Raw genomic sequence first — 15,585 nt, 5'->3', positions numbered from 1 at the left:
ATCCTTTGTCATTCTGACTCTGCTCCCCAGGGGCTAACATCCTGAAGCAGGTCTCCACCTTCAAGTACTCACAGAGCAAAATTCCATTAACCTAATAACAAAGTGGCCTTCTAGGGTTTTCTTTGCTCTCCAAAATGATTGTACCATTTCATAGTTCCATGACTGTGAAGTTTCCAGCATCTCCTACCTTTCACCAAAACTTGGTCTTGGCAGACATCTTATTCTTTACCAGTCTCATGGATATAAAACAACACCTTGTTGATTTAAATTGCAAATACTTGATCACTAGTGAAGTCAAGCATCATTTCACGTGCTTACTGGTCATCTGGGTTTCCTTTTAAATTGCATACTGACGTGCATTCTTCATTTTTCTTAGAGGTGATTTTTATTCTTATTGACTTGTAAGTGGTGTTTATATATTATGCGCTTATCTTGTAATTTTCTTTATGTAGTCTTGTAATACACAATTTTTGAATTTTAATGTACTTAAATCTATTAATCCTTTTTTTTTATGATACATGTTTTAGTGTCTTCAGATTCTTCCCTGCCCTAAGATTATGGACTGATTATCTTCCTTGCTTCTAAATGCCTGTAATTCAAACTGAGCGTTCACAGTTACATTTTAATCTATTCATGATTGATTCATGAATGGCGTGGTTATTTATCTGTCCCAAGCTGATGTGTGAGGTAATGATCTATCTTCTTCTACATGGATAGTTCAGTTGTCCCAATGGAAGGAAAGTAAAAAAAATTCAAAAGTAATTCTACCAGTACTGTAGAACAAAAGGAGAAATAAGTAAATAAAATTCTACCTCTGGCTAAAAGTAATACAAAAATGAGGAGGAGGCCACAGACCAGTCCACTGGCATCTGTGAGACACTAATGAAAGAGGAGCATATCATTCAGCACCTTTTGTTTTCTGACCCTCCCTTTGTCCCCTTTCACCATGTATACAATATTCTTTTTCCTGAATATTTTTTCAGTTACTATATTTTTCTAAAATTTCAATGGTTCCTTTGCACCTCTGCCTCTTATCATAACATCTTCTTGTCTTAATGTTTTTATTTATCTCTTTGAACATATTAAACATATTGTATTAGTCTGCTTCAGCTGCTATAGCAAAACACTGCAGACTGGTAGACTTAAATAACAGAAACTTATTTTTTCATAGTTCTGGGGGCCAGAAGTCTGAGATCTAGGGTGCCAGCCTGGTTGGTTCCTGATGCGAGCTCGCTTCCTGGCTTGTAGATGGCTGCCTTATTGCTACCTGGCCTTTCCTTAGTGCATGGGGTTAGGGGGAGAAGGTCCTCACATGGCCTTTCCTTGATGCATGGGGTTTGAAGGACAGATTGAACTTTATAGTGTCTCTTATTACAAAGGCACTAATCCTATGCAATCAGGACCCCACCCTTAGGACCTCCTTTTACCTTAATTACTTTCTTAGAGGCCCCATCTTCAAAGAGAGCTACATGGAGGTTAGGGCTTCAGGGTATATGAATTTTGGGAGGATACAAACATTCAGTCTATAACACACATTTTAAAAAACTTCAGATTGCTCTATATTCTGCAATTACAAAAGCATGAAGCTTGTTGATTGCATCTACTAATCCCTTACAGAAGTTTGTCTCCTTGGTCGCTTTGCAGTTTTTTCAGTGAGCTTCTGTGGGAGTTGTCTGTTGTAGTCTGTGGGCTATGGGGGCACATGTCTGCAGGGGAGTCTGCAATGCAATGACAGTTACAGAAAATAAGCTCTATGTCAAACATGAATTCAGGTGATACTAATCAGACATTACATTTTGAAGTGTAGGATTTATAGTAGAAGTTGATTATAATGTTATTAGTAGAGAGAATATTTTAATGTCCTACATGTTTATATTATCCTAATGTTTATGTGCTCACGATTACTTACAGGAATTCATGAAGCATAATAGTCCACATCAGAATAAGAATTGCTTGAACAATTTTGACCTTTCAGAATACAGACAAATTCTTAGTGATGTGGCTATACGAATATATCATCAGTTCATTATCGTAATGGAAAATAACATTCAGCCAATAATCGGTAAGAAAAGAATTGATGGCCAAAAAATATTTATAGTAACATTGAGACCTTAAAAAGTAAATGTGGTATATGGAATGTGTGATTACAAAGAGTATAATTTTAAAACCAGGAAAATTTAGTTTAAATTTAGTATAAATGTCCACTTTTTAATTCTTTGATTGCTTGAAATGATTACACACATATAAGTACGTAGTTCGTAATTTTCTTTCTGTAAGGGTGATTTATCCTGAAGGGAAAATATTGGGAGAACCATTGCTACTTAGGTGACTGATCCTGGGTCTTAGCCAAGTATTTTTGAAATCTTAATGCCCCACTCAAATTCTTGTATACTTTCTTCAGTTTTCTGAAGTTTAAATATCTTAGGCTTTAAATGGTCCCAGACTGTGAATTATCATGCTAACCTGCTCTCTTCCCCATGAAGGTGAAACAAGAGATGCTCCAAGCCTAGTAGGGGAGCTGTTGGAAACAGCCATCCACCCCTTTCACCTCTACACCTGGTGCTCCCCAATCCTTGATTCCTCGCTTTCTCTGTCTTAACTCTTCCACTACTGACTCTTGTAGATGATGTCCCACCGCCTGAGACAGACACGTGAGAGCAGGGGAAAATGTTCTCTGGCTGTCCCCACTGTGTGTGCAAGAAAAGCTCCCATTTTTCTCTGTAGTGCCAGGCATGCTGGAGTATGAAAGCCTGCAAGGCATTTCTGGCCTGAAGCCCACAGGCTTCCGGAAGCGGTCATCTAGCATAGACGACACGGACACCTACACCATGACCTCTGTCCTGCAGCAGCTGAGCTATTTCTACAGCACCATGTGCCAGAACGGCCTGGACCCCGAGCTGGTGAGGCAGGCGGTGAAGCAGCTCTTCTTCTTGATCGGGGCCATCATGCTGAACAGCCTCTTCCTGCGCAAGGACATGTGCTCCTGCAGAAAAGGGATGCAAATCAGGTAAGAGCCAAAGGCCCCCCGCTACCCTGGAGAGGCTGGCTGGAAAGAGTGCTCTTAAATTCTGGGGCCACACAGCCCTGCCCCGTCCCGCACGAGCTTAGTCCCCAGCCCCTGCTCCCACCCCATGCCCACTTGACACTCAGGCCAAGTGGCTTTAACTGGGAACTAATAATTATATATTTTAAATTCTGGCCCTCTGTGGTTATCATATACTTAACTAGTGTTTATTGACCACCACTGCTGGGAATGGCATACCGGCTGGACGCAACAAGACACAAAGGAAGGAGCGATTTGGGTCCTGTCCTCAAGAAGCTCAAAAAGAGCTAAACAGCCATTCAAGGCAACCACAATTAAGTCACAAGCAAGTGATGTGGGATATACTTCAGAGAGAGGAGATTACTGTGGACAGAAAAGCTACAGAAGCCTGAGAGCTGTGCACTGTGATTTTACAAGGGAGAAGAACATTGCAGGCAGGGGAAATGAGGCAGGTGAAGGCACAGCCGTGGGCCCAAGGGAGTACCCTCCTGGGGCTGGCAGGGAAAGCCCTGTCCCGGTAAAGCAGGGTCATTTCGGGGAGCAGGACCACGGCAGAGCTATAGCTTGGATCCGGACCGCGAAGGGAATCCGGTTTGCCATGTGCCAACTCCTTGTTATCTCTGAATTGAGGAAACACACACTCTGGAGCTACGGCCTGAATAACATTCCCAGAGTACATAGTATGGGGCAGATATTTAAGATTTTTAAAAATATGTACAGGGTTTTGATACCTGTATGAGATATGAAAAGCTGGGGTCGGGCCGATGATAGTGATGCAAAGGAAGGTGTCAAAGGAAGGACCCTAAGCCAGGAAAACAATGTGAGGCACCCAGTACACCTCTCCAGCATCAGTAAAACTTCGAGTTGGCCATCTGCACAGAGCTGGCTGGCAAACTGCCATGACACCAGGTGGTCTGCAGGTAAGGGGGGCGTGCAGAAGGACTGGCCTTTGGGAGTCGTCTTCTCTCGTTTTGTTTATCACACAAGCTCTGAGCAGATGCTCTGTAGGCCTTGGAGGCAGGTTTAGCACTATTTAAAGTTAATCCATAAACCTAAATGTGCCACTAGAGCCTTTGCTAAACAAATCTCATTCCATCCGCGGGTCCCCAAGACTGAGTGAGGAAATGAGCAAGATGCATGGCTCTAGATAGGCAACATCTGTCCCCATAGGCATGCGGTACTGTTTCCTTTTACCAACTGAAAGTGGTCATCAGAGAAAGTAGTGCCTTCACCGTGCATCTCTCTGAGCGGCACGAGCATGCTAGAGGATTTGCTTGTCCGGATATTTATGAAGCTCCTGCCACGAGCAAAGCCCATAAGGATCAGACGTGGCTTTACAATGAAAACACAAGTAACAAAATAACAGAACATGAATACAAGTAGAAAATCAAGGCCACAGAAAAGAAAAATGAAACAGTGGACCAAGTACTTGAAAGCTGGCCCTGGGCTTTCTGGCTGCCAGGACACAAAGTACAACAGCCTCCGTTCTCTGGACCCACTGGGTGTGGTGAGGCCGACCAGTTCCTGGGAAGATACAGAGATTTTCTTAACACCTAATTATTTTTGTGTTCCTAGTCATCAATCATAACAGCACTATTTCCTGTGGAACTTTATCTGCAGTCTGCACAAGAGCACGCCGACAGGAGGTCTCTCTGTGGCTGCTTTGCTGGGTGACATTTGATACAAGCCTGTGTAGACTTTTCAGATAGTTCAGTTAGGGAGCCAGAATAATGGGACCCAAGTACATACAGTGCTTGCCGGCCTGAGGGAATCTGGGAGGAATACAAAAAGCAGTGATCTGGGTCTTAAAAGACAGGGAGGGTTTCAGCAGACCGAGGATTAGAGGAACAGCACAGGCCTCAGTGAAGGAAAATAGATGGCAGAGAATGAATGGCTTCCTTTGAGTGGAGCCCCAGGAGGGAGGCGAGCATCCAGAAAGATCGTTAGAAGGAGAAAGTGGAAGGTGAGCTGAGAAATGTGGGCTTTATAGTCCTAAGAAAGGGCAGCCACTACAGACTTTTTTTTCTTTTGCAGAGGGGTTTATGCTGTGAATTCAATTTCTTTAATAGTTGTAGGATTATTCAAGTTGCATATTTAATCTCAGATGAGTTTTGGTAGGTTTTGGTTTTCAAGGAATTGGTCCATTTTATCTAAGATGTGTTTATGTGCATGGAGCTTTCATAATATTTCCTTACTTATTTTTTGAATTTCTGTAGGATTTGTAGAGATTTTCCATGCTGGCAGAGAATCTTCTGTTCCTGTGTTGGTGATCTGTGCCCTCTTTTTCTTGATCAGTCTCTCTAGAGGTTTATCAACTTTGCCACTTTTCACTCTTTTCAAAGAACCAGTTTTTGCTTTCATTGATTTTTCTCTATTTTTAAAAAATTTAATTGATTTCTTTTATTGTCTTTATTATTTCATGCCTTCTGCTTACTTTGGATTTATTTTGCTCTTTTTCTAGTTTCTTAAGATAGAAGATTTGATTATGGACTTTGAGGCCTTTCTTTTCTAACATAAGCATTTAATGCTCTGAGTGTCTCTCTAAGCACTACTTTATTACACAAATTTTGATATGTTGTATTTTCATTTTGTTCCTATTTTCTAATTTCCCTTGAGTCTTGCTCTTTGACCCAAGGATTATTTGGAAGTATGTTGTGTAATTTCCCAGTGTTTAGAGACTTTCTTGTTACTTTTCTGTTACTGATTTTTAGTTTAATTCTGTATGATCAAAGAACATACTTTGTCAGTCAAACTCTTAGAAACAGAAGGTAGAATAGTGGTTGCCTGGGGCTAAAAAGACAGGGAAAAGGGGAATTGTTCAATGGTTCAGCTTTGCAAGATAAAAACGTTCTGGGCATCTGTTGTACAACATGAGCGTATAGTTGACACGCCTGTATTGCACACTAAAGAATGGTGAAAATGGTAAATCTTACATTATATGTTTTCTACCACAATAAAAAAAAATCTCGAAGTGCATACAGGTTGAAATATACCATAAATTATGATACCAGAGTCACCAACCATCTCACTTAACCTGAGACTTCACCAGGCTTGTTTTTAAAATAAAAACTAAATATTTTTACCTTAAAAGAATAACAAACGTTGCATGATTTCAGTTCTTTTTAAATTTGTTAAGATTTGCTTTTATGACCCAGAATATGGTGGGGGTTTTATGAATGTTCTACATGCAATTGAAAAGAGTGTGTATTCTGCTCTTGTTGGGTGGAATGTTCTATAAACATCAATTAGACTCTGTTTGTTGATGGCATTTTTCAGTTCTTCTATATTCTTGCTGATTTTCTATCTGTTAGTTCTGCTGATTACTGAGAGGAGTTCTGAAGTCTCCAGGGATAATTACGAATCTGTTTCCTCCTTTAATCTGTCAGGTTTTATTGCATGTATTTTGAGGCTCTGTGGTTAGGTGCACACACACTGAGAATTATTATGCCTTCTCGGTAAGCTGAGAGGCAGCATACATTTGGGTCTTGTATTTTTAATCAGGTCTGACAATCTATTCTTCTTAATTGGAGTGTTTAGACCATTTTAATTTAATGCAATTATTGATATATGTATAGGTATGTCTACCATTTTATTATTTTCTGTTTGTTCCTTAGAGTTTTTATTTCTCTAATTTCCTTTTTCTGCATTCCTTTGGGTTATTTGAACATTTCTTGGTACCCCTTTTTAATTTATCACTTGTGTTTTTACCATATATCGTTGTATCTTTTTTAGTGGTTGCTCCAGGAATTGCAGTAACATACTTAACTTTTTCAGTCTATTCAGAATCAGTATCTTACCACATCAAGAAGAATGTAAAAACCTTAACATCACATAGGCCTTTATATTCTCTCTAATTTATGTTGTATTTTTCTTATATATCTACATATATCAAAAACTTGGCCAAACAACATTATAATTTTTGTTTTAACCATTCACCATATTTGAAGAACCCAGAAGGAGAAGAATAGCCTATTACATTTACCCAGATATTTACCATTTCTGTTGCTCCTTCTTCATTCCTAATGCTCCAAGTCTCATTTTTACCCAAATCTCATTTTTATATAATTTCCTTTCTGCCTAAAGAAATCCTTTCAGTAGTCCTTTTAGGGATCTAGAAATCTGGGTTGACAGGTGTTTTTCACCACTTTAAAAATGTTTCACTTTTTCTGGCTTCCATGGTTCCTCATGCATGAGAAATGCATAATCACTTGAATTTTTGTTTCTCTACAATATGATGTGATTTACATCATACAAATTTACATACATATGATCCAATAAGATATGGTATGTCTGGATGTGAATTTCTTTGCTTTAGTCTCAGATTCCCTGAGCTTTTTGAATCTATACGTCTGTGCATGTCACAAAATTTGGGACATTTTCAGCCATTTCTATGATTCATCTTTCTCAATGAATCATACTTTATCCTTCTGGAACTTCAGTAACAGGAATGTTAGTCCTCTCATTATTGTTCCATGGGTCCCAAAAGTTCTGTTCTTTTTTTTTTTTCAGTTTTTTTCCTCTGTACTCTTTAAATTGGATATCTCTATTGATCTCTTCAAGTTCACTGAAGTTCTATCAGGGTCACTTCAGTTTCTTTCCTCTGTAACCTGTATTCTGCTGTTGAGCCCATTCAGTGAGTTCTTTTATTTCTGTTACTGTATTTTTCAGTTCTAAAATCTCCATTTGTTTTTCTTTGTATTTTCTATTTTTTTCTGAGACTTTACATGTTAAAATTTATTTCAGGACAGTTTGTCTTTACTTTTTGGAGCATTTTTATAATAGCTTCTTTTAAGTTTTTGTCAGATAATTCCAATGTCTATGTCATCTCAGAACTGACATCTATCAATTGTCTTGTTTAATGCCAATTGAGGTGTTCTCATTTCTTCATATGCCAAGTAATTTTGAATTGTCTCCTCAAAGCTTTTAACATTATACTATGAGACTCTGAGTCTTTGACTCTTACGGAGAATGTTGCTATTTCTATCGGAATGTTAATCAACCCACTTAAGTTCAGGTTGCAAGGTCTTTGTGGGCTGTGCGTCTCATGTCAGTTAAGTTTTCAAAGTCTTTGTAATACCATTTGGTTCCATCTTGTGTGGGACACACAGTGGCTGGCCTGAAACTTGGGTGGTCTCTATACCATAGTTCAGTTCTCAAAGTCTACATGTGCTGCTGAGAGTCAGAACCATGCATGGTCTCAGGGGTGTGCCCAGGAAGGAGTTCATGGACAACTGGAAAGGGTTGCTTTCCCAAGCCCCTCGTCTCCATAATACCCCTGGTACTTTTCAGATCCCTGGGGATCCTCTCTCTGGTCCCCCAGTCAGGAAACTAGGGCTTTACTTAACTCACTATGTGGCACGCTTTCTGCAAATGATCCCATCTGCATCAAGTAAATGGGCGTTCACCAGTCCTCTTGAACCGCAGCCCCTGCAGTCAGAGAAAGTCCCCCTCCTCAGAGTTCTGGGCTCCTGCTGACCCTGTTGCCACCGCCGCCACCACCAGGGGCTTATTTGGGGCTTGAACATGAAAGAATGAAGAAAAGGAAAAGGAGAAGAAAGAAAAGCAGGGGATTTCCACCCTCTCTCAGAGCATTAAGAAACCTCTTTTCAGCTCCTAGAGCCAGAACTGGAGGGCTCCTCCTGGAGCTTCATAGGCATCAGTGCTTACTGCTGAGCTCCAGTCTGCTCTGAGGTCAGGCCAGTGAGCAGCAGAGGGGCAAAACTGGTAAACTCACTGCTGATTTGCTGATACTTCAGGTTCTGGTCTTTCTTCCTAATCTACCTGCTACTATTTACTTTTCAAATAGCTGCTCCAGGCATTCCGTCCAGGCTTTCTGGCTGCATTTAGTAGGAGACACAAAGTGGAGTGTATTCTTACCAAGAACCAGAACTCTGCCACAAATTTTTGAGCAGGAGAATTCACATGCCCAAAACTCAGATTAAGAAAGGACCGTGGCAGGATTGAATAGGATTAGGATTCAATAGCCCACTAGGAATCTACTGTAATAAGAACTCAAACTAGGAACAGAATTGACAATGCAAAGATGGGGGGAGACAGTACAAGAGATGTTGATCTCATTACGTCCCTATGAAAAACATTACTTAGACATTATTGTGCTAATGTTATAAGCAAAGATAAGACTCCGTGGGGAGTTGGAAGCTAGTACTGACCTTAGAGATCACCTAGTTTTACACTCAATTTCTTAAAACAGCTTCACTGATACATAATTTTATAATGCCATAAAGTTTACCAATTTAAAATGAATAGTTCAATGGTTTTTGATATATTTGCAAAGTTTTGCACCCATGACCATAATGGAATTTTGGAACATTTCCATCACTTCAAAAAGAAACATTATAACCATTAGCAGCCACTCTTAGCCCTATCCAGTCTCCTCTCCCTCAATCACGAATATATTTTCTTTCTCTATAGATTTGCCTTATTTTGGACATTTTTTATAAATGGAATCATAAAATATGTTGTCTTTTATGACTTGCTTCTGTCACTTAGTGTAATGTTTTCACAGTTCATCCATGTGGTAGCATGTGTCAGTACCTCATTCCTTTTTATTACTGACTAATATCTCATTGTATGGTTATACCATGATTTGTTTAGCCATCGTTTGGTGAACATTTGTGGGGTTTTTTTCATTTTGGAGCTATTATAAGTGTTGAACACATGTATACACTTTTTTGTGTGGACATGCTTTCCATTCTCTTGATGTATATCTAGAAGTGAAATTGCTGGGCCATATGGTAGTTCTATGCTTAACATTTAGAGTAACTGCCAAATTGTTTTCCTTAGCAACTGTACCATTTTATATTCCCACTGGCAATGTATGAGGGTTCTCAACTCTCTCATTTACCCTGGGAGGTTGAGTAACTTTCAAGCTTACATAAAACCCATGCCTATTGACTCATAAAATGATGACAATTAGTGACAGAAACAAGAAGAAAAACCCCAGTGGACTGAAAGAAAGCCTTCTACCAATTTAGGGAAAGAATTAAACAAGTCTTTATGCTAGTTAAGTCTTCTCTTCAAATTTCACTATAATTTTTTCTTTTAGTAGATTTTCAAATCTATTAGTAAATAACTTTATAAATTATCACAGTCACTGTTCTTTGCTCAGATTTTCCCCAAAATTTATGACTATAGACCCTCACCCCAAGCATAGATCCTTAGAACCATGGATCATGAGAGCTGATCATCTGGTCCAACCCCCTCAAGTTACAAATGAAGGAACTGCTGGACTGTGGTCCTAAGCTCTCAGTGAACTCCGGTACCTTCTTGGTACCCACTGTGGGATTCAGCACCCTTCCCTAAAGTGTTCTAATGGACCACCCACTCTTCTCTGCTCCTCTGCCTTTTACTCCAGGTGCAACATCAGCTACTTAGAAGAATGGCTTAAAGAGAAGAATTTGCAAAATAGCTTGGCCAAGGAAACTTTGGAACCTCTCTCTCAGGCAGCCTGGTTGCTTCAGGTCAAGAAGACCACAGACAGTGATGCCAAGGAGATCTACGAGCGCTGTACCTCATTGTCTGCTGTGCAGGTGACCAGGCTTGCTCAGTGTTTCACTGATCTTCACCAACAGAATGTATAATTGGTGTCTCCTTTCCTAGCTTAGCCAGCCATGGGGTGCACCTGGGTCTCTGCTGCTCTTTGGGGAGCATATGTACCTTCCATGGCCCACCCTCTCGTTAATAAGCATTTATTAAATACGGACTCTAGGCCTTAAAACAGGAGTGCATATGACAAATTCCCTGCCCTTCTAAACTCACAGATGGCTATGTGTGTGTGAAGAGGCGGGTGATGGTGGGGGAAGGCAGGGAAGGAGGCTGGAAGTGGGGAATTCTCCTACAGCCCTCACATTATATGAATTGTCTTTGCTCCCCTCTATGTTCTTCTTACTTTGTTTTCTCTTTGCTTGGAAACAAATAACACATGGTTCCTAGAGCCAAATTACAGTATAAAAGAATTATATGCAGTTCCCAACAGTTCCAAAACCACCAGAACCGTTATTTCATGGACAGAGTTGTCCTTTTTCATGACCAAACACCGTCTTCTGTACTATTTGCAGATCGTAAAGATCCTTAATTCATATACACCTATAGATGACTTCGAAAAAAGAGTGACTCCATCCTTTGTTCGCAAAGTACAGGTGAGATTATTAAGGATGTGCTTTTCAAGTTTTAGATAAGAAATTGCTATTGAATTAATGTTATAGAAATCTGGATTAAAGTACATTCACCAAAATGCACAAAAGGTGCCCAGCAAAAGCAGCAGGAATTCTCCCCATCAAATTCCCTAGTTTTCAGAACCCATCTTAATCCTGGTGGGAAGGGAATGAAAACCCTCAAACTGTGCCTCGGTGCTGTGCTCTTTCAGTGCATCTGATTTTTTATCAGTCTTCAAGTACCAGGCAAGTGAGCCAAGGCTGGGTGGAAGCAGAAACCTCTGTACCCATTTTTCTCATTTTAATTCCTAAAGTTTCTTCCCCAATGAACTGGGGCAGCAGTTCTCAAAGTTTGGTTCAAGGATACACATCTGTGTGAGGCAGATTTTTCTTCATATGCTTCAACCAAAAAAACCTATCACAGTAGGGTGAAAGCATAACAGATTCGAGATTCCACCTGTCAGACATTAAAAAGATTTACAAAAATATGAAACAATACCAATCCTCACTAATTTTTCTGTTTTCAGAAATATTCTTCAATAAAAATATGTTAATATGTATTGAATTTGTTCTTATTTTAATGAATTGACAAATATTTTAAATTACTGTTACAGTAATTTACTTACTGATACGGTAGTATCAATAGTTGCTCTTTGGCGGCCTCAATAATTTTAAGAATTTTAAGAATATAAAGGTGTTCTGAGACAAAAAAAAATGTCCAAACCACTGATCTAAAAAAAAAAAAGATGAGTGTAATAAAAATGTAATACTTGAGATCTACTCATGTTTGAGCTTAGAATTATGCCATGAGAATAGATAAGAATGGAGAACAGAACGATATATAGTCAGTCTATTCCATGGGAAATTAACTTCTGAAAAGCCAGTTAGTATTCATGAGAGCTGGTCTAGAAGTCCTGGATAGACCATTTCACCTTGGAATTGTGCTATTAAAAAGCTGTTTTGTGTGTTATCTCCTGTGATTGTGAAAGCAAGCAGTTTTTCACTGGAGATAAGAGTTGTTGTGTTTCCCTTACTCTTGACTTCCAGAACTCAGCAGTGCAGAATGCGCTGATTTCCTTACTCATTTTTCCTGTGATTCTAATTTCAGGCTCTCCTGAACACCCGAGAGGATTCATCACAGCTGATGCTGGATACCAAATACCTCTTTCAAGTCACATTTCCTTTTACCCCCTCTCCCCATGCTCTGGAAATGATCCAGATTCCCAGCAGTTTCAAGCTAGGCTTTCTCAATAGATTATAGCAGAAGAGAGAGTAAGTGCACTTTTCCCCCAAAAGCTAAATGAAGATCCAATATGGGAGATGTGGTTTATTAATTGGAATTGGAATTGCTCTAGAATGTGTTTGAAGGAAGAAAATAAGAATTCTCTCAAATAAGCCACATTTTTTCTTGCTCACGGTGATGGAGCGGCCTCTGTCTTTTTGTAAGAATTAACACATAGCGGGTGTGGTTGGAAAGACCATGCCTACCTCTGGAATCTCAGCTGGCTTTTACCAGCATTCTTGGAAGGCTCCTGATTTCTCCCAGGTGCTTCTTGTCTGTATCCATCTTGGGACCGGGCTCCACCCAGAGGAAGCCAGATCTGGGGACGCAGCATCTCTAAGTGTTCTAAGGTGCATCCGTGAAGCCACAAGTGGGCTCCAGGGCCGAGTCTTCTAGGAAATAATCACATTTGGCCACCATGGCCTGTCCAAAGTCCTCTCACCACAAGTCTGCTGGGTGGGCTGGGGCAGGGGGCTCACTGATGCTTCTTTTTACTAAAAATGCTCCTACACAGAAAACATTATTTCAGACCCCTTGAATTTTAAAAGAGTATTCACTCTGAAATGAATCATATGAAGTACTCTTATGATAAATCTATCTAAAACTAATATATCATTAATGCTGAATTGCTACACCATTTATCATCTCTTCAGAGAGACCATTTCTTTACATTTTATCTCCCAAATATTTGCTGTAATTTTTCATTAATATCTTTCATAAAATTACTTTTTAAAGAAATACTTAGTTTAAAAAGGCGACCTAAATGATTTCCTCTCTCTTATCAGTATTCAAATATATTTTAAATTTTTCCCATAAAAATAACTGAAGAATTATGTCCATCCCTCCTTTCGAGAAACCTTCATTTCCCAAGTTTTATAGGAACTGTTTCTCATCCCTCAAACCTTCTCATTCCTTCCTTTCAGGACATGAGACATCATTTGTTAAGCAGTCCTAGCCTGTGGCCCCAGTGCCCTTCTGCCCACGCCAAGAATCCCAGCCAGACTTCTGTTTCCAACAGACTCATAGGCAATAGCAGTGATTCTGTAACATGGACATCTTTCTTAGGAGTAGAAATGATACATGATTATGAAATAATATCACCCTACTAAAATGTAACAGTGTTTTTTTATATTAGAAATAATTTAATTTTGTTCCTTCAGATACATGTGTATGAAGAAATGAAAAGTAGAACTTTGTAGTATTTTAATCAATAAAATTACCAAATGAACTGAGTCAGATTCCTTTAATTGCTAGACTGTATTTTCCTTAAGTGCACAAGTTTTATGCCTTTCTTTTAAGGGTCATACTTAAAGATGCTGGAATCTTTACAGATTCATAGTATCATAAGAAGTATATAAATTTTTTTAGTACATAAGAAGTAAATAAAAAGATATGTCCTAAGCCCTGGCTCAGGCTGTGTCACCATGGGCTCCCAACAGTGCCAGGATGAGGGGCTACTTGGCAGAGAGTTGGCTGGGTTCCTGATCCACATCCGTGGACTTCTCCATGTCCCTTCCAGACCCTCCCTACACTGCAGGGAGCCCGTCACCCTCAGGGTTCACAGCTGTTCTACAGCACTGACCCTGAGCTCTAAGCCACTAACATTACCCACTTCCTCTGCTGCCCCTTGAGCTTCTGGAGGGCGGGTCCATGTCTCACTCATCCCCACAGTCATCTTGATGCTGGGAAGATGGGAGAAAACCCCAGGTGCAAAGTCCCAGTGGGGGCGGCAGGATTTGGGGTGGGGGTGTTGGTCAGCCTTGGGAAGGAGTGGATCTTCTTTAGGGACCAGACAAGATTTGCAGAACTGATAAATTTACGCATGGAGAAGGGTGAAGAGACCGCCCACTCATCATCTTCATTGGTTCTGCAAAGCTGAAGATGGAGAGGGTGGCCACATGAATGAGGTGCTGGTGGAACAAGGACTGTGAAGAAGCAGGAGGTGCTGATAACAGTCATAGGTGGATGTAAAGATTGCTCAGTGGAGCCGGACATGGATTCACGGGGGTCAAACCTGCTGAACTCAGAGGCAGAGAAAGACGGAGAAGCTACTTAAGGGGTCCTGAGGGCACAGGGCAGGAGGGTGGGCACAAGGTGCAAGGGGTGAGTGAGTGACGCGGCGCGCAGTGTGAGCCCGGCTCTGCAGGGCGGAAGCCGCTGAGCTCTAATGCCCGGCTAAGGGGATCAGATGTGTCGCAGTTGCCCCGGCGCCTTAAAGCTGCAGCTCTAACTTCTTGCCTTCTTGCTGATCGATTCCAAGTGTTGACTCTATAGAAGGTATGTTTGTGTTCATTAAATTAGAATACTCCGGCTTTCTTAAATGCTTAGCAAAGCGTTCAGACGTACACATACCAAGGGGTTAACAGTGTCTCCCTGTGAGGTGGGAGCACAGGTGAGGGTGGTGATGGCTGTTCATCTGCTTGTTCTAAATTTTCTACAATTCACATGCATTTCTTTTGAAAGAATAAGATATTTTGTTTTTTAAATGTATTTAATCTTGGCATCAGGGAAAAAATTAAGCATCTTTAGAATCATTTAACCAGTTTTAAAAATTGATCAAGGTCAACAGAAAAGCCTCAGCGTGTGCCTTTATGGGATAGTAAAAGGTTGTTGACACTAAATATTAAATAGTCATAAGTCATGTGTATCAGTAGTTTATTCTTTTTTATTGCATGAACATTTCACAGTTTATCTAGTTTACTATTGGTGAGTTTTGGGTTTTTCCAGTTTGAGGCTCTTATGAACAAAGCTGCACCCTTATTCATGGTTTGTTTAGTTTTTTTTTTTTTTTGAGGATGTACATATCCATTTTTTGTGGAGTGTATGTTGAGTAGTGGAATTGCCAGCTCCCAGATTAGATGTATGTGTAACTTTAGCAGGTCCTATTAACCAGTTTTCCGAAGTGATTGTACCAATTTATGCTCCCATCAGTTCTGCATATCCTTGCCACACTGAAGATTGTCAGTCTTTTTAATTTTAGGTATTCTGGTGGTAGATAGTGATATTAGTGTGGTTTTAATGTGCATTTCTTTGGTAACTAATTATGTTGAAAGTCTCCTCATATGTTTATTGACCATATTTGCATG

The 15,585-nt window shown here is 40.1% G+C and overlaps 1 protein-coding gene across 8 annotated transcripts in view; it reads left to right on the top strand.

Moving 5' to 3' along the window:
* MYO5C (myosin VC) overlaps window positions 1-13,732 on the top strand; it is an 88,331-nt gene extending 74,599 nt beyond the window's left edge. For 4 of the 8 annotated variants that reach the window (XM_037021018.2, XM_073211864.1, XM_073211866.1 and 1 more), the window contains 5 exons: window positions 1,912-2,062; window positions 2,725-3,007; window positions 10,419-10,593; window positions 11,122-11,202; window positions 12,326-13,732. In XM_037021018.2, the coding sequence (XP_036876913.2) occupies window positions 1,912-2,062; window positions 2,725-3,007; window positions 10,419-10,593; window positions 11,122-11,202; window positions 12,326-12,478 (843 nt within the window). In that variant the 3' untranslated portion in view covers window positions 12,479-13,732. Of the gene's footprint in view, window positions 1-527; window positions 688-1,911; window positions 2,063-2,724; window positions 3,008-10,418; window positions 10,594-11,121; window positions 11,203-12,325 lie in introns of those variants that run through there. The other 4 variants (XM_073211869.1, XM_073211868.1, XM_073211865.1 and 1 more) reach the window with 3 other exon arrangements.
* Window positions 13,733-15,585: the final 1,853 nt, after the last annotated feature.

The sequence above is a fragment of the Manis javanica genome, chromosome 8 (assembly GCF_040802235.1).
Source record: "Manis javanica isolate MJ-LG chromosome 8, MJ_LKY, whole genome shotgun sequence".
Classification (NCBI taxonomy): domain Eukaryota; kingdom Metazoa; phylum Chordata; class Mammalia; order Pholidota; family Manidae; genus Manis; species Manis javanica.
This window is presented reverse-complemented; position numbering and strand designations above follow the sequence as displayed.